This window comes from Amblyraja radiata, chromosome 6 (genome assembly GCF_010909765.2).
Source record: "Amblyraja radiata isolate CabotCenter1 chromosome 6, sAmbRad1.1.pri, whole genome shotgun sequence".
Taxonomy (NCBI): domain Eukaryota; kingdom Metazoa; phylum Chordata; class Chondrichthyes; order Rajiformes; family Rajidae; genus Amblyraja; species Amblyraja radiata.
This window is the reverse complement of record NC_045961.1, coordinates 48,377,515-48,403,760: the sequence shown is the minus strand read 5'-3', so window position 1 is coordinate 48,403,760 and position 26,246 is coordinate 48,377,515. Positions and strand designations below refer to the sequence as shown.

Sequence of the window (26,246 nt, the reverse complement as noted above, 5' to 3'; positions counted from 1 at the left end):
CTCCTCCCACATGAAATACATTTAACTTAATTTAAATAAAACAAAATTATATATCTATCATTGCAAAAAAAAATTCCATAGCACCTCTGCTTTATTCGCTACCTTCTCACTGTTCTCTTGATGTTTGATGACCACATTATATCACGTACTTTTGCTTTAAAGCACTTGAGACACCCTCCGATTGACAAGAATTTATATATGGACAGTTCAAATAAAAACAGTGACGAAAACCCATTAGAGCTCATGGGCCATCTATGTCAATGGATTGGAAGAAACGATCAGTTGCATTACATCCATGATTGCTGATGTGGCAGTGTGGCTGCAAATAGGCACTTAATAAATATGTCCAAATGGAAGATTATAACATCAAAAAATATTAGGTCATCCACTTTATTGTAAGATGCAGTATTGTTCATTTTTTCTCGAATATTATTGGTGTTCAAAAGGAACCTCAAAGTCTTTGAGCACAAGTCACTGCAAGTTAATACCTGTACAGAGATACCAGCAATTTGGATTTTGACATACGATGAGAGATTAAACAGATAGGCCTCCAATCTCTTGAGTTTAAAATAATGAAAAATGACCTTTAAGAAGTGCACATATATGTTGGATGCATGCATATCTGATGTTCTCCATTGCTAAAATTGAAGGTTATATTCTCAACCTGCCGATTCAAGACAGAAATGTGAAGAAACTTCCCTACCTGGATGAATTTTCTAACAAAGAGGGCTGCTGAAGCTCATTTGCACAATGAGACTGATGGATTTTTATGAGGAAAACAAGTCAAGAAATGGGGAAAGTGACAATGAGGCAAAATATCAACAATGATCTTAGTGAAAGACAAGCAAGCATGTGGGGTCAAAAGGAATGCCCCTATGTCTTAAATTCTTACTTTCATTCGTCAAGCAAATCTGGCTCATTGTTCCGAAACATGAAACCTGTTCCTCTATTCATATATGCTGCCACCTTGTTGGGTTTTTCAGGTGCCCGCTGCTTTTAATTTAGATTTCTCCATATCAGTCATGTTCTGGCTTTCTTCAACAAATCAAAATTGGAGAGTACCACAAGCATTAGGATCAGCTAGAGCACGCCAGTAGCCAAAGCTTTGTAGGATTGAAGTAAACTTTATAGGTGGCTAGAGGGCAGCAGCCTGATGGGACAGAAGAGGGCCTTGTGGTGTTCTGCTTGTCGCAAGTACAAATGGGCTCATCTCAGAGGTCAGATGCGAGTTACATATCACTGACATTTCCATGTAGCATGATATTGACAACAAAAATCACAAATTTTAGAATACTTGGGGAAATGGCCAGGAAGTACTCAGCCGGAGAAGCTTTATTTACTCCAGGAACACAGAAAAATAATACAATACTCTCACTGCAAGATGAGAATAAAAATGTCATACAGAAATTATTTAGAGCCCTGGACCATAAGGACATTCTGTATTTCTAGACAGAAGATCAAAACCTCAAGATGCAAGAGATTTGCTGGAATGTCACTAGTGACGATGCAGTTCAGTTGGCAGAAGTTGAACAAGGTGAGAAAGTTAGGGGGAAATCAGATGATATTCAAAGCCATAAAGGATTATGATAAAATATCTTGCTCCCAACAAAGGGCTACCAGGGTCCTCAGGGAGCTGGCTCTAGAAATAGTGGACGCATTGGTGATCATTTTCCAATGTTCAATAGATTCAGGAGCAGTTCCTGTGGATTGGAGGATAGCTAATGTTATCCCACTTTTCAAGAAAGGACCGAGAGAGAAAACGGGGAATAACAGACCAGTTCGCCTGACTTTGGTGGTGGGAAAGATGCTGGAGTCAATTATTAAAGAGGTAATAATGGGGCATTTGGATAGCAGTAAAAGGATTAGTCCAAGTCAACATGGATTTATGAAAGGGAAATCATGCTTGACTAATCTTCTGGAATTTTTTGAGGATGTGACAAATAAAATGGATGAAGGGGTGCCAGTGGATGCAGTGTATCTAGACTTTCAGAAAGCCTTTGATAAGGACCCGCACGGGAGACTGGTGACTAAAATTAGAGCACATGGTATTGGGGGTAGGGTGTTGACATGGATAGAAAATAAGTTGGCAGATAGGAAGCAAAGAGTAGGAGTGAACGGGTCCTTATCAGAATGGCAGGCAGTGGCGAGTGGAGTGCCGCAAGGCTCAGTGTTTGGGGCCGCAACTGTTTACCATATATATTGATGATTTGGAAGAGGGAATTAGGAGCAACACTGGCAAGTTTGCGGATGACACAAAGCTGGATGGCAGTGTGAACTGTGAAGAGGATGTTAGGAGGTTGCAGGGTGACCTGGACAGGTTGAGTGAGTGGGCAGATGCGTGGCAGATGCAATATAATACAGATAAATGTGAGGTTATCCACTTTGGCGTCAAAAACAAGGGGGCAGATTATTATCTCAATGGGGTTAGGTTAGGTAAGGGGGAGGTACAGCGAGACCTGGGTGTCCTTGTACACCGGCCACTGAAAGTTGGCGTGCAGGTACAGCAGGCAGTGAAGAAAGCTAATGGAATGTTGGCCTTCATAACAAGAGGATTTCAGTATAGGAGGAAAGAGGTTCTTCTGCAGTTGTATAGGGCTCTGGTGAGACAACATCTGAAGTATTGTGTACAGTTTTGGTCTCCTAATTTGAGGAAGGACATCCTTGTGATTGAGGCAGTGCAGCGTAGGTTCACGAGATTGATCCCTGGGATGGCGGGACTGTCATATGAGGAAAGATTGAAAAGACTAGGCTTTTACTCACTGGAGTTTAGAAGGATGAGGGGGATCTTATAGAAACATAAAATTATAAAAGGACTGGCCAAGCTAGATGCAGGAAAAATGTTCCCAATGTTGGGCGAGTCCAGAACCAGGGGCCACAGTCTTAGAATAAAGGGGAGGTCATTTAAGACTGAGGTGAGAAAAACCTTTTTCACCCAGAGAGTTGTGAATTTATGGAATTCCCTGCCACAGAGGGCAGTGGAGGCCAAATCACTGGATGGATTTAAGAGAGTTAGATAGAGCTCTAGGGGCTAGTGGAGTCAAGGGATAGGGGGAGAAGGCAGGCACGGGTTATTGATAGGGGACGATCAGCCATGATCACAATGAACGGCTTGAAGGACCGAATGGCCTCCTCCTGCATCTATATTCTGTTTCTAGAACATAAATTTCTAGAACCTATGTTTCTAGAATATAAATTTAAACTGATTGGCAAGAGTGGGACAAATAGGAGAACATTGCTAATCGCGAATGCAATAAAATAGATTCTGTACCAACTATCCAAAGTGAATTGGATAAATCTTAAAAGGGGAAAAATGCAGAACTAGAGCAGATTTTTTTGAAAAGTGAATGGTGAGAATAGGCTATCAATGAAGTCACATGGCTTCCTGCAATAGCTCCTTCTTTTCAGTGTATTCTGTTTCCCAGACAATCTCAGGTGAGGGAGATCCTACGTTCGAGATCAAAGTTTGAAATTATGAATTATTACATTCGTGAGGGATAAATTAACGGATTTAATGGTACGACAATTGTCAGTCACGAGTAACAAAGTAACAGCCGGGAAGAGTAGAAAGAAAGAAACACGTTCAAGAATAAAACATCCTCCCAAAGGAACATGATAATGCCAGAGGTTGGCTACAATTCAAATATACAAACCTAATCAGTAACCAAATAGAAAATATGCCATCAGCACATAAAAAAATTATTTCCCTTTTTAATATTTTTAGTAATAGGAAATGAGACTACCGAGCAGAATTTATATGTTAAAACATTTGTTCTTAAAAGTCACGATTCGGCAGATGACAAGTTTCTATACAGCCACAATACCGACGAACAAAAGCGTCAAAACAGAGTGCTGAACCGCTTTGCATACGTAAAACGCAAGGAGGAATTGAATCAAGGACAGTGGTTAAATCTAAAATCTGGGCTGGATTCTCTTCGAAAATCTTTTGAAACCGTTCCATTTACCCTACCACCACCAATCTCAAAAAAAGTTAAGTATCAAAGAGCCATAAAAACCCAATCTAACTGGTATCAAGGTTACATGGCTTTGTCTTTTCCTGTGGCTGAGGGGCGGAATTAAGAAAAATAAAACATCTCAGTTGAGGTTCAATCTCCGCGAGGTTCCCTTCTCCCCACCCCGCCTTCAAACACACGCATCAAGATCGCTTGTGGCGAGCGTCGGTGCGCTTCACCATTCACACCCACAATGCTCGCAGAAAAAAAAATAACTACCCACTGGGGATTACAAATCTAAAGAAGGGGGCAAAGGATGAACATTAACTATTTAACAATAGGATAATTAAATAAAAAGGTCAATACCAGTTAAAGGTACACATTCCCATAAAACTGTTATGGAGAAAGAAAAAGAACAGCTTTATTTCCCCAACTGCAGAAACACACAATTAAGATACCCCAATTGCTCCATAGAAAATAAATAGTTCGGGATTTTCGATTTATTTGGGTAATAAACTGATATGTATAAACGTGTAAAATCCCCAAAGGAAGAGGGTTTTTCCCAAGACTGCACTCCTCCTTCCCCCCCCCTCCCCCCAATCCCTCGCGAGTTTACCCCCTTCGTTGCGGTACTAACGCACGTCCGCCATTAGAGAGCGAGCGAAACAATACGTGCGGGGGATTAAAAAGGGAAAATTAGAGGCGGGACAAGTGAAACTTTACTCAATTGACCATTATTTGCCCTGATGGAATCTTAAAGCTGTATTTTACTTGTTTTCAACCCAAAGCCATTAAAACTGTTCAAGAAAATAAAGGTTAAAGCAAGCATGGTTAATATCACATCTTACCCGATTTCCCAGAGATCTACACCGACCGCACTCGTTCCAGTCCCGGGCTAGTCTTCAAGTCACACGAACATGATAATTAAAGTCCCGCCTTTTCCGCACTCTGATTGGTTGATCTCTCACAGTTCTAGCACGGGAGAAGGTACCGCGACGTTTCTCTGGTGGTTTTGTCTGTCAGTCTTTTATGACGACATAATCTTCCCGTCAACACGTTAGGTTGACTCCTGAGTTACAGCACACTGCTTATAATCCTCGGCTGAAGAGGGCGCCTGCTGATTGGCGGGGAATTAACTGGAGGCACATTAAAAAAAATGATGAATTTCCTTCAAAGGGCTAGATTGAAAGTCAACTTAATGTGGTGACTTAAAAAAAAAAAAAGGAAAATATGTTCGTTTTAGAAATACCCAAAGAAAGAGGCAATGATTGATGGGAATTGTGGTTCAATGGGAACAATGCTGAACCTAACGGCAATGGATAAACATGCCTAGAGCACCCACCATGCTGGGCGCCCGACGTTGCGTCACTCGACGTGACGTAATTCGCTTTCAACTGCCTGAAGGTTATGCCACGGCAGCCATTTTGGACATATATGTGGATGTGGTGTGGATATTCCCCCTCAGCGATCAGATTGTTTTGTGATAGTATTTTGAAGTTTTCTGATTACAGACAACGTGCACACATCGAAAATGCAGTCGAAACAAATTCACCGGAATTTAACGCAAGTGAAATTGGAGAATATTTCTCCGGTAAAAAGAGATTATACGGCGGATCTGGAAGGAATCCTGACTGGTGAAGAAGGTGAAGCCCTGATAGTGGATATTAAAAATTTTCGTAGGCCGGGAGAGAAGACCTACACGCAAAGATGCAGGCTCTTCGTTGGTAATTTGCATATAACGGAAGAAGATTTCAAGAAATTGTTCCGAAAGTATGGGGAGGCTTCAGAGGTTTTTATCAACCAGGACCGCGGGTTTGGTTTCATTCGTTTGGTGAGTTAAACGTGTGTTCGATCAATCTGTATACGCCATGTTTGTTCTAACAGCGTATTAAGTACAAACAACACAGATACAGCAGGCTAGTCAACAGGTTAGGCTACATCAGCGTTGCGTCAAAGTTCACGGTTTGGGTCTCATTTCTCCTATGTTTAAATTGGAATCAAAATTAGCTTAGTGTTAACATATTATGTATTATATGAATTAAAACTTGTAAAATGGGCGTTAATTTCGTTCAAGCTTTGTTTATATATTTTTTAACTTGTCAGATTGTGTAATTAATGTTTTATAACTTTACAATTACTTTTGAGAGTGAAGGATACTGGGAGTTTAACAGTTCACGGATTAAAGGTATTGCACCTATAGGATAAAGGTGTTTGTGCTTGTTTGATTTGCTATGTCTATGTGTTACTATATTGTCATGTGGAATTTAATTATGAGATTTCTTAAAGGTGTCCTTTGATATTGAGGTGCCTGCAATACCTGTGCTGCGCCTACTGATGTAAGAGAAAATTGATTAATTATGACTAAACAGATTTGTAAACCCAGACACTGTTGGCGATTGTACTGAAAGCTTGCCTGTGAAACTGTTAAACTGTGAAAGAGCCAAGAGTGTTAACCATCAGGACCAAGATAATGAATTTCTTGCTGCAGCTTTACACATACTTTAATGCAACAACACAAATATATACATTAAATGAAGGTATAGTAAATGATCTAGGTAACTAGACCATAATGGTGCGTTAAAGTAAAGAGTGCAGCCACAGTAATTTGCTACGGAGGTGGCGTGTTTGGATTTGTGTAGTGTGATTCGGAGTTGATGGGAAGAAGCTGTTTTAAATCTGTAGATATCGATTATTGTGCTCCCGTACCTTCCCCTTGGAAGCAGCAAGCTGTGGGAGTGGCACCACTTCCTCTAGATACTTTGGTGGGGAGGTCAATATGCACGATGAACTGAGCAATGTATCGCTTTCTGAAGCCTTTGTTCTTGGATTTTCAAATTATTGAAGCAGACCGTGATGCAACCAATCAATATCCTCAACTATACATCTGTAGAATTTTGATAGAGTATTCGAGGACATAGAAATATAGAAACATAGAAAATAGGTACAGGAGTAGGCCATTCGGCCCTTTGAGCCTGCACAGCCATTCAATATGATCATGGCTGATCATCCAACTCAGTATCCTGTAATTGCCTTCTCTCCATACCCCCTGATCCCTTTAGCCACAAGGGCTACATCTAACTCCCTCTTACATATAGCCAATGAACTGGCCTCAACTACCTTCTGCGGGAGACAATTCCAGAGATTCACCACTCTCTGTGTGAAAAATGTTTTCCTCATCTCGGTCCTAAAAGATTTCCCCCTTATCCTTAAACTGTGACCCCTTGTTCTGGACTTCCCCAACATCGGGAACAATCTTCCTGCATCTCCTGTCCAACCCCTTAAGAATTTTGTAAGTTTCTATAAGATCCCCCGTCAATCTTCTAAATTCTAGCGAGTACAAACCGAGTCTATCCAGTCTTTCTTCATATGAAAGTCCTGACATCCCAGGAATCAGTCTGGTGAACCTTCTCTGTCCCTCTATGGCAAGAATGTCTTTCCTCAGATTAGGAGACCAAAACTGTACGCAATACTCCAGGTGTGGTCTCACCAAGACCCTGTACAACTGCAGTAGAACCTCCCTGCTCCTATACTCAAATCCTTTTGCTATGAATGCTAACATACCATTCGCCTTCTTCACTGTCTGCTTCACCTGCATGCCTACTTTTAATGACTGGTGTACCATGACACCCAGGTCTCGTTGCATCTCCCCCTTTCCTAATTGGCCACCATTCAGATAATAATCTAATTTCCTGTTTTTGCCACCAAAGTGGATAACTTCACATTTATCCACATTATACTGCATCTGCCATGCATTTGCCCACTCACCCAGCCTATCCAAGTCACCTTGCAGCCTCCTAGCATCTTCCTCACAGCTAACACTGCCCCCACAGCTTCGTGTCATCCGCAAACTTGGAGATGTTGCATTCAATTCCCTCGTCCAAATCATTAATATATATCGTAAATAGCTGGGGTCCCAGAACTGAGCCTTGCGGTACCCCACTAGTCACTGCCTGCCATTGTGAAAAGGACCCGTTTACTCCTACTCTTTGCTTCCTGTCTGCCAGCCAGTTCTCTATCCACATCAATACTGAACCCCCAATACCATGTGCTTTAAGTTTGTATACTAATCTCTTATGTGGGACCTTGTCGAAAGCCTTCTGAAAGTCCAGATATAACACATCCACTGGTTCTCCCTTATCCACTCTACTAGTTACATCCTCGAAAAATTCTATAAGATTCGTCAGACATGATTTACCCTTCATAAATCCATGCTGACTTTGTCCAATGATTTCACCACTTTCCAAATGTGCTGCTATCCCAACTTTAATAACTGATTCTAGCAGTTTCCCCACTATCGACGTTGGACTAACTGGTCTGTAATTCCCCGTTTTCTCTCTACCTCCCTTTTAAAAAAGTGGTGTTACATTAGCTACCCTCCAATCCACAGGAACTACTCCAGAATCTAAAGAGTTTTGAAAAATTATCACTAATTGAATTGAATTGAATTGAATCCCTTTATTGTCATTCAGACCTTACGGTCTGAACGAAATTTCGTGCCTGCAGTCATACATACATCATACAATAATAAACAACAGTAAACACAAATTAACGTCCACCACAGTGTATCCACCAAGCACCTCCTCACTGTGGTGGAGGCAAAAAATCTTAGGGTTACTGTCTCTTCCCTCCTCTTCTCCCTCTGCGCTGAGGCGATTCCCCACCGGGCGATGGCACAACAGTCCCGCGGCTCACCGAACCCCGCAACGGGCCGGCTCAAACACCGCGGCCCGGGGGTGGTCGAAGCTGCCGCCCTGCAGTCCAGCATACGCAGCCGCTGGCCCGCGGCTGAACCCAGGACTCAGGTCACCGCCGCCAGAACGCCGTCCCAGCCACCGGAGCACCGTTCCAGCCCCGAGCCGGATCGCCCTCACGTGAGTGCCGTTCCTCCCTCGAGCTGGGCCACTCCGACGGGAGTGCCGTTCTCCCTCGGGCTGGGCCACTCCGACGGGAGTGCCGTTCTCCCTCGGGCTGGGCCACTCCGACGGGAGTGCCGTTCTCCCTCGGGCTGGGCCACTCCGACGGGAGTGCCGTTCCTCCCTCGGGCTGGGCCACTCCGACGGGAGTGCCGTTCCTCCCTCGGGCTGGGCCACTCCGACGGGAGTGCCGTTCTCCCTCGGGCTGGGCCACTCCGACGGGAGTGCCGTTCCTCCCTCGGGCTGGGCCATTCCGACGGGAGTGCCGTTCTCCCTCGGGCTGGGCCACTCCGACGGGAGTGCCGTTCTCCCTCGGGCTGGGCCACTCCGACGGGAGTGCCGTTCCTCCCTCGGGCTGGGCCACTCCGACGGGAGTGCCGTTCTCCCTCGGGCTGGGCCACTCCGACGGGAGTGCCGTTCTCCCTCGGGCTGGGCCACTCCGACGGGAGTGCCGTTCCTCCCTCGGGCTGGGCCACTCCGACGGGAGTGCCGTTCTCCCTCGGGCTGGGCCACTCCGACGGGAGTGCCACAGCCCCTCACGGGAGAGTCTCGGCCCCTCGCCATGCCGTCCTCACGGGAGCGCAGTTCCAGCCCCGAGCTGGGCCGCTCTCACGGGAGCGAGCCCAGGGCAAGTCCTGACAGGCTGCCTCCGGAGTCCCGAGGTCGCCAGCTCCGCCATTAGGCCTCAGCGCAGACGGAGGCAGAGAGGGGGGATACGACGAAAAAGTCGTATTCCCCCCAAGGGAGAGACAGCAAACCCCGTTTCAACCCCCCACCCCCCCCCCCCACATAAACACAACCTAAAAACCAAAAACGCAACTACACAAAATGAAAAAAAACAACACAAAAAAGTAAAGACAAACGGACTGCAGGCGAGCCGCAGCCATTCCCAGCGCCGCCACTTCCGGCGGCGCTGGGAATGCATCCACTATTTCTGGGGCTACTTCCTTAAGTACTCTAACCTGGATTTCACTCAGTTCCTCCATCTCATTTGACCCCCCGGTCCCCTGCTATTTCCGGCAGATTATTTATGTCTTCCTTAGTGAAGACAGAACCAAAGTAGTTATTCAATTGGTCTGCCATGTCCTTGTTCCTCATGATCAATTCACCCGTTTCTGACTGCAAGGGACCTACATTTGTTTTAACTAATCTTTTTCTCTTCACATATCTATAAAAGCTTTTGCAGTCAGTTTTTTATGTTCCCTGCCAGTTTTCTTTCATAATCTATTTTCCCTTTCCTAATTAAGCTCTTTGTCCTCCTCTGCTGGTCTCTGAATTTCTCCCAGTCCTCTGGTAGGCTGCTTTTTCTGGCTAATTTGTACGCTTCATCTTTTGTTTTGATACTATCCCTGATTTCCCTTGTTATCCACGGATGCACTACCTTCCCTGATTTATTTTTTTGCCAAACAAGGACATGCTTAATCTTCTCAAACATCTGAGGAACTAGAGGCGTTGAGCTTTCTTTATGATTGCATCAATGTGCATCAATGACCCAGAACAGGTCCTCAGAGATGAGTGCATCCAGGAGCTTAAACCTGTTGATTCTCTCCAATGCCGTCCTGACGATGAAGACTGGTTCATGGACCCTCTACTCTTGACGTCACCAATCCTTCTTGGTGTCAACAATCTTGGTAACGCTAATGATAAGAGCAGGAATCTTGTTCTGGCACAATTCAGCCAATATATCAGTCACCCTTTATTCTCACTCATTATTCGTGCCGCAGCTCTGATATTGTCAGCAAATTTAAAGATGACATTGGAGCTGTACCTAGCTACTTGGTAGAGAGAATGTGACTATGCGTCCTTGAGTTGCCCCTGTGCTGATGGTCAACGAGGAGGAAGTGTTATTGGCAATTCGTACAGTTTGCGGTCTGCCTGTCCCCTGAGGAATTTGCGAGTCTGGGTGCAGGGATGAGCAGAGATGTAAGGTTGCAAATGAATGTATAATTGCTGTAATATGTTGAGTCAGTGTTATCTTTAATTCCATACATGTGTAAGCTATCATGGAACACATCAGAATATGATGCGTTTTAATCAACAATTTGAGAGGGAGAAGGGTAAATCGCAGGTGTCGGTATTACTGTTGAGCAAATGGCACTATGGAGCCATGAGGGAAGAGTTGGCCAAAGTTGACTGGAAAGATACCCTAGCAGGGAGGACAGTGGAACAACAATGGCAGATATTTCTGTGAATAATACAGAAGGTGCAGGATCGGTTCATTCCAAAGAGGAAGAAAGATTCCAAGGGGAGTAAGGGGTGACCGTGGCTGACAAGGGAAGTCAGGGAGAGTATAAAAATAAAAGAGGAAATATAACATGGCAAAAATGAGCAGGAAGCCAGAGGATTGGGTAACTTTTAAAGAGCAACAGAAGATGACTAAAAAGGCAATAAGGGGAGAAAAGATGAGGTACGACGGTAGGCTAGCCAAGAATATAAAGGATGGGGTAGTGAAAGATTTTTTAGGTATGTGAAGAGGGAAAAACTAGTTAACCCTTGAAGACTGAAAAGGGTGAATTTATTATGGTGACCAGGGAAATGGCAGATGAGTTGAACAGGTTGGATCTGTCTTCATTAAAGAGAACACAAACAATCTCCCTGGTGTACTAGTGGCCAGAGGATATAGGGTGGTGGAGGAACTGAAGGAGATTCACATTAGGCAGGAAATGGTGTTGGGTAGACTGATGGGACTGAAGGCTGATAAATCTCCAAGGCCTGATGGTCTGCATCCTAGGGTACTTAAGGAAGTGGCTCTAGAAATCGTGGATGCATTGGTGATCGTTTTCCAATGTTCTATAGATTCAGGATCAGTTCCTGTGGATTGGAGGGTAGCTAATATTGTCCCACTCTTTAAGAAGGGTGGCAGAGAGAAAACAGGGAATTATAGACCAGATACCTGACATCGGTGGTGGGGAAGATGCTGGAGTCAATAATAAAAGATGAAATAGCAACACATTTGGACAGCAGTAGCAGGATCGGTCCGAGTCAGCATGGATTTACAAAGAGGAAATCATGCTTGACTGATCTTCTGAAATTTTTTGAGGATGTAACCAGGATAATGGACAAGGGAGAGCCAGTGGATGTAGTGTACCTGGACTTTCAGAAAGCATTTGATAAGGTCCCACATTGGTGATTAGTGGGCAAAATTAGAGCACATGGCATTGGGGGTAGAGTGCTGACATGGATAGAAAATTGATTGGCAGACAGGAAACAAAGGGCAGGATTTAACGGGTCCCTTTCAGAATGGCAGGCAGTGACTAGTGGGGTACCGCAAGGCTCGGTGCTGGGACTGCGGCTATTTACAATACATATTAATGATTTGGATGAAGGGATTAAAAGTAACATTAGCAAATTTGCAGATGACACAAAGCTAGGTGGCAGTGTGAACTGTGAGGAGGTTGCAGGGTGACTTGGACAGGTTGAGCGAGTGGGCAGATGCATGGCAGATGCAGTTTAATGTGGATAAATGTGAGGTTATCTACTTTGGTGGCAAAAACAGGAAGGCAGATTATTATCTAAATGGTGTCAAATTGGGAAAAGGGGAAGTACAACGGGATCTGGGGGTACTTGTTCATCAGCCACTGAAAGTAAGCAAGCTGGTACAGCAGGCAGTGAAGAAAGCGAATGGTATGTTGGCCTTCATAACGAGGAGTTGAGTATAGATGCAAAGAGGTCCTCCTGCAGTTGTACAGGGCCCTAGTGAGACCACATCTGGAGTATTGTGTGCAGTTTTGGTCTCCAAACTTGAGGAAGGACATTCTTGCTATTGAGGGAGTGCAGTGTAGGTTCACGAGGTTAATTCCTGGGATGGCGGGACTGTCGTATGTTGATAGATTGGAACGGCTGGGCTTGTATACTCTGGCTTTTAGGAGGATGAGAGGCGATCTGATTGAAACCTATAAGATTATGAAGGGTTTCGATACGCTAGACGGAGATGAGGATATTTTTTTGTGAGTGTGTGGAATTCTCTGCCTCAGAGGGCGGTGGAGTTAAGGGATATGGAGAGAAGGCAGGAACGGGGTACTGATTGTGGATGATCAGCCGGTGCTGGCTCGAAGAATGAACGAGGAATGGAAAGGGGAAAAGAATGTTGGAGCAGTTAAGCTCAGTTTGCTTCATATTAGTTGTCAAACTGTATTTGACAAAAATAATGTGTTTACAACAATATGGTCAAAAATAATAATTGGGGAATACTGAATTTTTATATTTTACTAGACCAAGGGGGACCCGTTGGGTCCAGACCCCTCAACACGCTCACTAACCACACACAGACACACACTAATTACCCCCCCCCCCCATTGATATTATATTAATATTAATTTGCTCATTTTACCCCATCCCTGCCCTATCCACTCACGCATAGCCCCCAACTCGCAGGCGCGTCTGGAGAGGGAGGGGGGGTAGAGAAGGAGGGGGGTAGAGAGAGAGAAAGAGAGAGGGAGGGGGGCAGAGACAGAGACAGAGAGAGGGGCAGAGACAGAGAGAGGGCGATGGAGAGAGAGAGGGGGAGGAGATGGGAGGGGGAGGTGGGGAAAGAGGGAGTGTGAAAGGGAGGGGGAGGGGGGAAGGGAGAAGGTTCGGGTGGGGAGGAAGGGGGGGAGAGGAGGCGGGCGAGTGGGCTGCGGTCACAGAGGAGGGCCGAATCCCGAACGCTCCCGTTGGCGGCTGCAGGCTTTTCAGGCTTCAGGGCTCGTGTAAGGGGGGGGAAAGAGTAGGAGGGGAGAGGAGGAAGGGAGAGGGTAGCGGGGCGCGTGTCATCTAAAGGACTTCAGCGAATTCAATCCCTCTTGGCTGCAGGCTTCAGGGCCCGAGTACGGGGGGGGGGGGGGATTGGTCGGGGGAAGGGGGGGGGGGTGGAGGAGGAAGGGGAAGGGGGAGAGGAAGAAGGGAGGTAGCAGCGGGGCGAGCGTCAACCAAAGAACTTCAGCGGCATCAATCCAGAGCCGGGGGGGTGGGGTAGAGGGGTCGGAGGGTGACGTCACTCGCTGCATGTAGAATACAGCGCGAGCAGAGCCATTGTGATGTGCCCCTCTCTTTTATTTTCAAACATTTGTGAACACTTTCGTAAAGCTCGAATTTTTCAGGTAAGACGATTTTTGACTTCACGGGAAAAAATCTTCAGGAATATGTACAAATTTTACTGTCAGAGCGTCGTTTTTTCGAGCAGTATGATCACACACACGCACACACACGATTAGCTTTTAAATAGTTACTACACCAAGTGCAGACCCGTTGGGTCTATACCCCCAACGTGTGGTTGGGGGGGGGGGGCTGCAAGCAGCGCCACACACACTAACTATCCCCCCCGCACACACGCTATCTACCCCCTTGATATATTAATATTATTAATTTGCTCCTTTTGTCCCATAACTGCCCTATCCACTGACGCACAGCCCCCAACTCTAGAGGGGGGGGGGGGGGGGGGGGGTAGAGAGTGAGGGCAGAGAGAGAATGGGGAGAGACAGAGAGAAAGGGGCAGATACAGAAGGGCAAGAGACAGAGGGAGAGGGGGGTGGAGGGGAGGGTGGGTGAGGGGGGGAGATGGGAGGAGAGAGAGGGGGAGAGGTGAGCAGGGCGGGAGAGAGGTAGGTGGGGGGGGAGGGTGGGGATGGGGCGGAAGGGAGGGGAGGGGAGGGCAGGAGGGAGATGGGGTAGGGGAGAGAGGGGGAAGAGTGGAGGGAGGGGGAGATGGGGTAGGGGGAGGAGTGGGTAGGGAGGGGGAAGAGTGGGGAGGGAGGGAGAGGGGTGGGGGCAGTCCATCTATTCCCCACTCCCTCGCACCCCCACTCCTCTCCCTCTATTCCCACACTCTCCCTCCTCACCTCCCCCATTCCCCCCCTATCCCTCACTACTCCCTCCTCTCCCTCAATCCCACCACTCCCCCTCTTCACCTCCCCAGGATCTCGCCTGTCCTCCGGATCTGCAGAACTTGCTCGTTCACAGAGAGGAACACAGAACAGGGAGGAGTCAGCGTGCGTCGGGGCGGTGTGTTGACGTAACCCGGCCTTGCGGCGCCCGCAACCGTTGATAACTACCAGCTGACAATAGCCCTTTAAAGCAGCTATGTCAAGACGCGTTCGCCCAGGAGCGAGCGTTCACAGCGAAGAAGCACCGGCTTCTGACTCTGGAAACCCACAGCTGGAATGGGCACGCAGGCGGGCGGGGCATCGAGAGCTGCGCCGGCGGTGAGGAGAAAGTTCAGCGGAACTTACGTGGAGAAATTCAGCGCGTGAGGAGTCGCTGCCCCGAAATCTATAGAACAAAGAAGCTACAGCGGAACGCAGCTGTAGAATCTTTGTTCTGAAGAAATTTCTCGATATCTCTGCGCCTTTAATCCACAGCGGCGGGGGGCGGGACCAGGACGCAGGTGGGCCTAGATTGGTCGGCATGTGTACATTGTGACGTCAGCAGCTGGTGAGCGCCGTTTAGATTTTAAAATTTGAGTTTTGTGATAAATTTTATTCAAAATCTGGGGAAATAATTGACCAAGGAGTGGATTTCTGAACTCGTAAGTTAAATCCCTACCGAAATGGTAAAAAGCTCCATGTTTTTGCGTCTGGTTTTCGAGGAGATACGTTCCACATGCAAAATCACGCACACGCACGCACAGTTTTAATAGATACGAGACCAAGTGCAGACCCGTTGGGTCTGTTCTTCGACGTGCGGTTGGGGGGAGGGGGGAGGGGGGAGGGCAGCGTGCGGCGTCACACACATTAACCACCCCCCCCACATACACACTAACTACCCCACCCCCCCCCGCACACACGCTAGCTACCCCCCTTGTTAATATATTAACATTATTAATTGGCTCCTTTTACCCTATAATCGTCCTATCTACTGACGCATAGCCCCCAACTCGCAGGCGCGTCCAGGGCTCTCGCTTAACTTTTTTTCCCTGTTGCCAGCCGGGCAACCTTGGCAGCTTTTTAGGTTGCCAAATGACAGTTTAGCTGGTCATTTCAGATGGCTTGCATGACGTGTGCGATAATGTGCTCGGACGAAGTTATGCTCAATGAAGCATTCACATATTATTTGTGCTTCAAGTAAAGTCACAAACTAAACATATTCACCAATCAAGACATGATATATACCACAATGACATGCAGCAAAATTATAATACAGTATCTCAACTCTTTTTACACATTGCAATTTATGCAATCTATATTACTAAAAGTCTGATTTTGACCGCTTTTGGCCCACTGTGCTGCGATTTCCGAGAGAACGCCGCCACCTGCGGCCGTCATTTTTGGCCACCTCGCTCAGAGCCCCCCTCTGCCTTCCGGGTCCGGAGGATTTTTCCCATTGATGAAAAATCAGAGAGATATTAATGTTTTTAAAAAATTCCCCATTCTCTCTGCTGCCCGCGGTGGCGGCAGGGGGAGGGACTATAAATCCCGGAAGTGTCGTGCCTCACTCAGTCTCTGCCAGACCCAGGAAGCGAGAGGGTCATGGCTTTCTGAGCTGTGAATAACACTGAACGCACGTCTACTCCACGGTGAGTCCCCTCGATGAGGCTGCTGCCAAATTGTTTGCCTTTTTATTTAAAGTTTGTGTTCACAAAATGAATTTTGGTTGTCAGGTGGCTGCTGCCCAATTGTTTGCCTCGCCTTTTTAAAAAAGTTTGTCTTCACAAAATGAATTTTGGTTGTCAGGTGGTTGCTGCCCAATTGTTTGCCTCGCCTTTTTTAAAAAGTTTGTGTTCACAAAATGAATTTTGGTTGTCGGGTGGCTTTTAAAATCATTGCAACAGTTGGCTGCCAGCCCAAGAATTCATTCGGCCCACAATGTATATACTAGCCCTCTGGAAACCAGTACCTTCGGCCCGCAACACCCATACTAGCGCAACAGAAAGCCCCCCCCCCACTGGCGAGCAATATTGGAATTGGTGGAGAGGTGGAATATTGCGTTGGTGACCAGCCCTCCCGTGTGATGGTGGGACCCAACGGGTCCCACTTAGTCTAGTTTTTATTATTTCTTTCCACTTCCAAACAAAAATGTGGTTGGATTATTCAGCGTATGATCAACGTGTGTCAATAAATCCTGGACCATGATAATATATATGCTTAACCATGCACACTACAGATAGATTCAAGCATGTTTTCTGTGAAGGACTGAAAATTATCATGACATGGCCATAGCATGGGTTGTTATTGCTATTGGTACAGAAACACTCTCGCTTCCCACATAATTTATCCACAACAAAATATACAGGTTGCAAGGAATTTTCTAAAGGCATTTTATGATAATAGCTGTTAAAACTGACTATACCCATCGGACAGGTTAAACATTACACTAACTAACAAGAGATGGCCAAAGGACATAAATGCAGCAAATGTCCTTTTGGTAATATATTTAAAGGTGTCAAGACGCCACATTACCGGACATTCAGATTAGATGTATGTGTTGTGAACAGCAATGAAGATACCCTGTTTGTAAGCAACAAATTAAAAAAAATTGTTGATGACCGCTTTTTCCATCATTCCCACTTCAGAATTAACGTTAAAATTTCAACAGAAATATCTCCTGACCAAATTTGTGATGTATATGACTGACTGTAGAAGTAAAACCTGGATAAATCCAACATATAGTTGTGAATGTTGCTCATTAAATAACTACAGTACTGATACTCCATATTAAGAGCATTGATTTGCCATTAAAATGTAATAACGTGTCAAAGATAGCAGTGACAATCGAACACTGCGGTTTTAATGTTTCATGTGTTCACAATTTAATTAATCCATCTTTATGGGTTAAAACAAATAATTACATTGGGGAATTAAAACATATGTGATTGTATTCCGTTATCAAACATAGTCAATGTTCGTTCTGAAGACATTTCCAGCACAATGTGGTCGGGGGGGGGTGGGGGTGTGTGAATCCGTGCAGGATGGATAGGTGGGGGGGGGAGGGGTTGTGAAGGCAATCGGTGCAGGATGGATAGATTGAGGCAGGGGAATTAGTGAGTGTTGGTTGGAGCAAAGATCCTATAGCAAGATAGGCCACTCCTGCGAAATGCAATGGGCTGACGTGCAGTACGCAACGGAGCGGAACATGGGCATTTTTTTTGTCCATTTCAGTAACCGGAACCTACCCGACCCGGCTCGCAGTGTAATCAACGTTGCGGGGGAACCGTTTGTGTGTGTGTGTATGTGTGTGATGTAGGGTTAGATTCATAATTCTGTTAATTCGTGTTAAGGAATAAAATTTGACTCTGGTAATTTTCTTTTAATGTTTTTTAAATCATTTCCTTTTTAATGGCTCATAAGCTGTGTTTCAGTTGATTTTGTAGTAACCGGAACCTACCCTACCCGACCCGCAGTGTAATCAACGTTACGGGGGAACAGTTTGTGTGTGTGTGATATAGGGTTAGATTCATAATTCTGTTAGTTCATAATTCTGTTAATTCTTGTTAAAGAATAAACTGTTTATAAATTTTGACTCTGGTAATTTTATTTTTTAATATTTTTTAAATTATTTCTTTTTAAATGGCTCATATGCTGTGTTTGAGTTGATTTTGTATTACACTTGCACTGGAATTCATTCATCTAATCACACTGCAGTATTTGGGAAAATAATAACAATATGAAAATTCCAATTGCTCTAGCCCTGGAATGTTACTTAATGTTTTTGTGTCTATGGAGTTGTTTCTCAACAATAAAATGGGTCTGGTCTTCCCAATAGCTAGAGAGTGGAATGAGATCTGTCTGTAATGGTGGGGTTATCTAAATTAAGTATTTCACCAAATTAAATTTGTTTAAGCAAGATTTACAAATGATGTATAACTTAAGGATGGTTTTATTTAGCAAGCATACAACTGATTAGATTGTGCTGGAAAGAACACACATACATGAATGTGATATAGATGTATATAATAATATAACACACATTTACATTTCTTCCGGTTTTTATATCCAATGATGAACTTTATTTCAGGCTAGACAAGGGACAACATTAAATTAAAAAACATTGTAAACCTCTCTGCAACTTCACTTTGATGTCTTAGCCATGCTGATCCAGGCCAGACTCCCCACACGCTGTGAAAGGAACATCTTTTCGCTTTTATTGTGATTTATTTCTCTTTTTAACACTGAATATCTGATAATGACACATTAGGAGCATATTGCACCAACCCACTCAATTTTTAATAATTCATAATAGAAATCCATTAACACGGATAACACTTTATTTCTGACATGCATAGTAAGATTTACATAATTCCCATTATTCTGTGCATGAGATATACAGGGTTGCAGTGTTCAGCATATCAGCTAACCAGTGAAAGTGATGTACAATTCAACGTATGTAACACAATGATAGCCCCACCCCTGCTTACACCAAAGAGCAATGTAGATACAATAATAAATAAATCGACATTTGCATTGTTTTGCGCAGCTAACAAATCACAATTTCACACAATGTACATAAGACGGCAGTTATTTGACAAATACTCTGCAGTTCGGTGTAGGAGATCATGTCGGCGAGTATTCTGAACACTGTCGACATCTGAAATTACAGAAAATATGCAGTCAATATGTTCTTATTCTGCATTAAATAAGAGAGGTAGAAAGAAAATACTCTTGAGAAGATTTTTACAAGGATGTTGTCATGAGCACCTATTCCAGCACTATCTAAATGGCGTCAAGTTGGCAAAAGGGGAAGTACAACGGGATCTGGGGTTCCTTGTACATCAGTCTATGAAAGTAAGCATGTAGGTAATGGAGCAGCTGGGCTTGTACACTCTGGAGTTTAGAAGAATGAGAGGGGATCTTATTGAAACATATAAGATTGTTAAGGGCTTGGACACACTAGAGGCAGGAAACATGTTCCTGATGTTGGGGGAGTCCAGAACCAGGGGCCACAGTTTAAGAATAAGGAGTAAGCCATTTAGAACGGAGACGAAGAAACACTTTTTCTCACAGAGAGTGGTAAGTCTGTGGAATTCTCTGCCTCAGGTGGAGGCAGGTTCTCTGGATGCTTTCAAGAGCGAGCTAGATAGGGCTCTTAATAATAGCAGAGTCAGGGGATATGGGGAGAAGGCAGGAACGGGGTACTGATTGTGGATGATCAGCCATGATCACATTGAATGGTGGTGTTGGCTCGAAGGGCCAGATGGCCTACTCCTGCACCTATTGTTTATTGAGGACTCGACTGTATCTGAGACAAAGGGGAGCACCCAGCTCTAAGATCTGAACTATAGTGAGAGTTCGGCCAGACTAATAACATTCTTAGTACAAGGATGTTGCCATGAGGACTCGACTATCTGAGCTCAATGATCTAACTACAGTGAGAGATTGAACAGGCTAAATAAAATTTTCAATATGCCACAGAAGTAATTAATGTTTTCTTACCTTTCCTCCTTCACTGAAGAAAGACAAGTCGGGTCGCCTACATTGCCGATTGGAGCAATTTACTGCAGAGCAGAATGCAGGACTAGTAGATGTAGATGCCATGGACAAAGCGAAGATTCTTTGGATTCGAGAGCGGAGGCGGAAGCAAAGGTCCTATCTTTGGGCGGAAGCTGGTTACGAAAATGGGTCCTATAATTACCCATGAATCTGCCCATGACCGTACTATGTGTTTTGCGTAGGAGTAGGCCATCTTGCTTATAGGATCTATAGGATCTTTGGGTTGGAGTAGGTAAAATTGCGAGGGGAGACCGGGGGGGGGGGGGGGGATCTGTGCAGGATGGATGGGGGGAACAGTGCAGGATGAAGGGGAGGTGGAGTGCATGATGGATGGGAAGGGGGGTCAGTACAGGATGAATTGGGGGGCCAGTGTAGGATTGATGGGGAGTGGCAGGTGGATAGGGAGATCAGTGCACAATGAATAGATGGGGGGGGGGGGGGGGTAGATGAGGAGGGGAGCACACGGGAATGTCAGTGAGGACTGAATAGACGCAGGAATGGGGATCAGTGCGGGATGGAGAGGAGACGTCTCAGGAAAAGGGGGTGGAGGGGGGCGTACGAGAGAGAGAGAGAGGAAGGGGCAGAGGACGTGGGAAGGAAGGTCAGCGCTCCTCGGACAACACCGGCATCGCTGCCTTGGCAGGCACGGAAATCGCTATCAAAATATGGAGGGGACCGTGGGGACAGAATATCTTGGCGGCCGTGCGCGCATGCGCACACTCACACACGCGCGAGGCTTCGGACGCTCAATCCAGCGCTAAATGCAGCTCAACTCTGCCTGTCTCGCCTGGTCATGCCTGGACTGATGACATTTCCCGTAAATCCAGGCAGGAATAACCTTGCGGGACAGGCAGAGTTGAGCTTGGTATAGCGCTGCTTCTCTGCGCTGCCTAGGGGCACCGCTCCCGTCTGACTCTCGACGTCTGGCCACCCTCAGGCGTAGGGCTCTCGGGTGGGCATCTCTCAAAACAGGGGGGGGACGTGTGTCGCCGCCAAAGGGGGAGGCAGTTGGGAACTCCTAGCCACCGCCTCCCCTCCTCCGCCAACCAACAGGAAGGTGCGGGGCCGAGCGGTGCAGTTGCTTCTGACGGTGGAAGGAGGTTTCCCCCTGCCTCCCTCCCTCCTCCTGGCCTCGGTTTGAAAGCGCCGCTGGCGTAGTGGCACGCAGCAGCCGCTAACAGGGCGGGCGGGAGGAGGAGATGGAGCCGCCGCTGCTGCTGCTGTTCGGGGCCCGTCATTCGCTCCGTCACTCCGCGCCCAGTATCTTTCCCACGCATTACAGCAGTCGCCGACACGAAACGTCATGTTCCTTTGCTCCAGAGATGCTGCCTGACCCGCTGATTTAATGTGGGGGGTAGGTGTAACTATATTTTTCGGTCCCTACCTGGTCGGTGTGGCAGCCTTTTCTCCAGGCTGCCCGTCGACCCGTCCTCGTGGCCTACCAGCGGGCTTGAAGCACCGTTTCCTGGCGGGTACTGCCCAGCACCTCGGCCTCGGCGGCGGCACAGTGTTGGAGCGCTGGAGCGGAGCGGAGTGGAGCGGGCGATGCCTTGCCTGGGTCGCCGCGCTGGAGCTCTGGCGAGCTGGACCGCCGAGAGCAACATCTCCGGGCTGCGGGTCTGCGGAGCGGAGAGGCGGCGTGCGGAGAGGCGGCAGAGCGGCGAGGTGGCAGTGCGGAGAGGCGGCAGTGCGGAGAGGCGGCGCCGACTTTTTCATCGGGAGCCTGGGAGCTCCAAACAGGCGCGGCCTTGTCGGCTTCGGCAGCCGCGGGCTCCAACCAGGAAGCGGCCGTTCCAGGTGGCCCAGCCGTCGAAAGGACTCTCCCGACGCCGGGGCAAGACCACCCGGTGAGAACGGCCAGGGACATCGGGCCTATTGCGGTGGCCTCAATAGGCCTGACTTTGGGGTGAACATGGGGTGGGGACTGGACATTGTGCCTTCCCCCACAGTGCTATCCACTGTGGGGGGTTGATTTTTTTTGTCTAATTGTAGTCCTTTATGTCTGTGTCCAAGATGGCTGCCGTGAAGAGAGAGTGGACGCTGGCGCGCTTTGGCTGCCGCTGCTCTCTCTTCACACTGTGTTTTTGATTTTCTGTTTTTGGATTGAATTCTGTTTTTAATTTGTGTCTCTGTGATGTCTTTATTACTTGTTATATTCCGATTATATGTTATTCCGATTACTATGTAAGGTGTCCTTGAGATGTCTGAAAGGCGCCCATTAAATAAAATTTATTATTATTATTATTATTATATGCTGAATAATCCAACCACATTTTTGTTTGGAAGAGGAAAGAAATAATCGAAATTGCATTCATTGCAACGTGTAAAAAGAGTTGAGATACTGTATTATAATTTTGCTGCATGTCATTGTGGTATATATCATGTCTTGATTGGTGAATATATTTAGCTTGACTTTATTTGAAGCAGAAATAATATGTGAATGCTTCATTGAGTATAATTCCGACTGGCAACTATGCACTTCGTCCAAACACATTATAGCACGCGTCATGCAAGCCGTCTTAAATGACTACCTAAACTGTCGGCAACCTAAAAAGCTGCCTAGGTTGCCCGGCTGGCAACAGTGAAAAAAAGTTAAGTGAGAGCCCTGCTCTGCTGTTCATAATTTATATTACCAATTAAGATGAGATGAAGTAGCCAAGTTGTTTGATGTCATAGGCTGACACGTATAAAGAGGTTAAGAGGTCAAGTGTTTTATTATCATATGTCCCGAAATGAAACAATGAAATTCTTACTTGCATGACAGATATGTAAACAAGGCACACTGTGACCACCATAATAAACAAAAGCTTAATGTATGCGAATACACAAAAACAATAGTGCAATGTCACAAAAAAAGCCTGTCAAAGTTCAGAGCTTACTTGGAGATTGCAGTGTTGAATAGCCTGATTGTTAAACTGAGTTATTTTGTCAGTCTAATTCAAGAAAACTTGATTCAAACCATTGCTGCTGTTGAAATCGATTCTTTATTCAGCGCCGAGACTAATCTCTGAACCTTCCAACACAGAGCAGAAAGTTCCAGGGCAGGTCCAAAGAATTAGTGACTTTGGTATAAACTTAACGCATTATATCGATATTAAGACAATTATGGTACAGAAGGTGTGGCAAACCATTAACCAATAATTATGGTTTACCATACATTAGCTTATTTGCATTAACCAATCAACTAAATCCTTTCCTGTGATTGACAACATGTGTAGTCACATGATTTTCCCTTTTCTGGCCTCTTTACAACCCTTGCTTCCTCTGTGGTTTTCTTTACCCTCTGTTCAAAATCATTTTATTTCAATGAAGTAAAACCACAGAAAAATAAAATCAATTCTCAGAGACCACCTCTCAGAATATAAAAGACACATCATACAGCAATCACACAATACATACACACAAAACATATATTTTCACTTTTGGAAAAGAAAGTTATTTCTAAAACTTCAGATTTAAACAAAGTCTAATACTTATGTTAAACTGAGTTATTTTGTCAGTCCAATTCAAGAAAACTTGATTCAAACCATTGCTGCTAAAATCAATTCTTTATTCTGACAGTGCTGGATAATTATTTAAATCTTCTAACACAGAGCTAGAAACTCTGGGGCAGGTCGAAAGAACTACTGACTTTGGTACAAACATAACACATAGGTATTAGATAATTATGGTACAGAAGAAGTGGCAAACTATTAACCAGTCATTATGGTTTACCATACATTTAGCTTATTTGATTTAACCAATCAACTAAATCCTTTCCAGTGATTGACAACATGTGTAGTCACATGATTTTCCCCTTTTCTGGCCTCTTTACAACCCTTGCTTCCTCTGTGGTTTTCTTTACCCTCTGTTCAAAATCATTTTATTTCAATGAAGTAAAACCACAGAAAAATAAAATCAATTCTCAGAGACCACCTCTCAGAATATAAAAGACACATCATACAGCAATCACACAATACATACACACAAAACATATATTTTCACTTTTGGAAAAGAAAGTTATTTCTAAAACTTCAGATTTAAACAAAGTCTAATACTTATGTTAAACTGAGTTATTTTGTCAGTCCAATTCAAGAAAACTTGATTCAAACCATTGCTGCTAAAATCAATTCTTTATTCTGACAGTGCTGGATAATTATTTAAATCTTCTAACACAGAGCTAGAAACTCTGGGGCAGGTCGAAAGAACTACTGACTTTGGTACAAACATAACACATAGGTATTAGATAATTATGGTACAGAAGAAGTGGCAAACTATTAACCAGTCATTATGGTTTACCATACATTTAGCTTATTTGATTTAACCAATCAACTAAATCCTTTCCAGTGATTGACAACATGTATAGTCACATGGTTTTCCCTTTTCTGGCCCCTTTACAACCTTTGATCCCTCTGGTTTCTTTAACCTCTTCGCTCAAAATCATTTTATTTAAATGAAGTAAAACCACGGAAATATAAAATTAATTCTCCGAGACCACCTCTCAGAATACAAAATACACATCATACAGCAATCACACAATACATACACACAAAACATATATTTTCATTTTGGAAAAGAAAATTATTTCTAAAACTTCAGATTTAAACAAAGTCTAATACTCACAATCCTAATTAAAACACAATACACTTCACAAATAATTTCCCTACAACTTCATAGTTAAAATACAGTTACTTATGGATTAAATATGAGTTTTGCCCAATACTTACAAAGTGGTAAGGACTTAAGTTATTTCTACAATCCCCAACCACACAAAGGCCACTAATTGTCACACTTGATAATTTATAATTACTTCTTACCAAGCTCGGGTCTAGTTTCATTCTGAATTACAACCTCCCCCTTCTATCTCTGGACGAAAGGAATGTAACGCCTCCTCAATAATAGCATTCCACACAGCAAATGGAAGATTATCAAAACAGAGTTACTTTCTCAGTTTTCTATAAACATAAGAAATCACCGTTATAAAAAGGTCACACAACCATCACCCATGCCTTATCTCTTGTCTCAACATAAATACCTTTAAACAGCACAAACCAGATCACAGCCTATTATCTACCCTTGCTGCCCAAGACCCAATATAGACAACCATAAATCCTCTTTATGGCACATCAGGGCTCAAAGATGTGTCACAAATAAAGGACAAATGATGCCCATGTCCTGAGAAGAAACCCAGCAATAACCTATACTCTAAATACCAAACTAAACCAAATACAACTTCTGACAGCGTTATAGCTGCTTCAAAGCAAACAAAGCTATGCCTATTCAGATCAACATTTCCATGTTATGATAAGCCATCTGTTCTCCTGTGTGTGTGTGTGTGTTCTTTGCACTTTATTTCTTTGTGGGGACATGTATTTCTGAAAACCCTTTCTCTTGTAACTTAACATAAGTCCCTCACACAAAAGTTATTATCTGAGCAACTCTATTATACAATATTTCCTCACTTACAATCCTAATTAAAACACAATACACTTCACAAATAATTTGCCTACAACTACATAGTTAAAATACAGTTACTTATGGATTACAAAGATTAAATATGAGTTTTGCCCCATTCTTACAAAGTGGTAAAGACTTGTAAGATATTTCTAATCACATAATTCCCAACTCCAAGCACACAAAGGCCATATACATTGTCACACTTGATAAATTATAATTGCTTCTTACCAAGCTCGGGTCTAGTTTCATTCTGAGTTACAACCTCCCCCTGCTATCTCTGGACAAAAGGAATGTAAGGCCTCTTACGACCCTTCACTAATAGCATTCCACACAGCAAATGGAAGATTACTATATGCAGACCCCAATCGTTTGGCTTAGATCAAAACATAGTTACTTTCTCAGTTTCCTATAAACATAAGAAATCACCCTTGTACAAAGGTCACATAACCATCACCTATGCCTTATCTCTTGTCTCAACATAAACTCCAAGCCCTTCTCTTGCAACTTAACATAGATTCCTCACACGAAAGTTATCCGAGCAATTC

At 44.7% G+C, this 26,246-nt stretch overlaps 2 protein-coding genes across 8 annotated transcripts in view; one reads left to right on the top strand and one right to left on the bottom strand.

Annotated features, from left to right (window-relative positions):
- Window positions 1–4,937, bottom strand: part of zmym2 (zinc finger MYM-type containing 2) — a 138,235-nt gene extending 133,298 nt beyond the window's left edge. For 2 of the 3 annotated variants that reach the window (XM_033022727.1, XM_033022728.1), the window contains exon 1: window positions 4,799–4,855. The gene's annotated coding sequence lies outside the window, so the exon portion shown is untranslated. Of the gene's footprint in view, window positions 1–4,798 lie in introns of all 3 variants that reach the window. The other variant, XM_033022726.1, reaches the window with a different exon arrangement.
- Window positions 4,938–5,336: 399 nt separating this feature from the next.
- Window positions 5,337–26,246, top strand: part of pspc1 (paraspeckle component 1) — a 143,607-nt gene continuing 122,697 nt past the window's right edge. For 4 of the 5 annotated variants that reach the window (XR_004412345.1, XR_004412346.1, XR_004412348.1 and 1 more), the window contains exon 1: window positions 5,337–5,781. Coding sequence is in view for 1 of the 5 variants with exons in the window: in XM_033022725.1 (XP_032878616.1) it covers window positions 5,482–5,781 (300 nt within the window). In the remaining 4 variants the exon portion in view is untranslated. The remainder of the gene's footprint in view (window positions 5,782–26,246) is intronic. The other variant, XM_033022725.1, reaches the window with a different exon arrangement.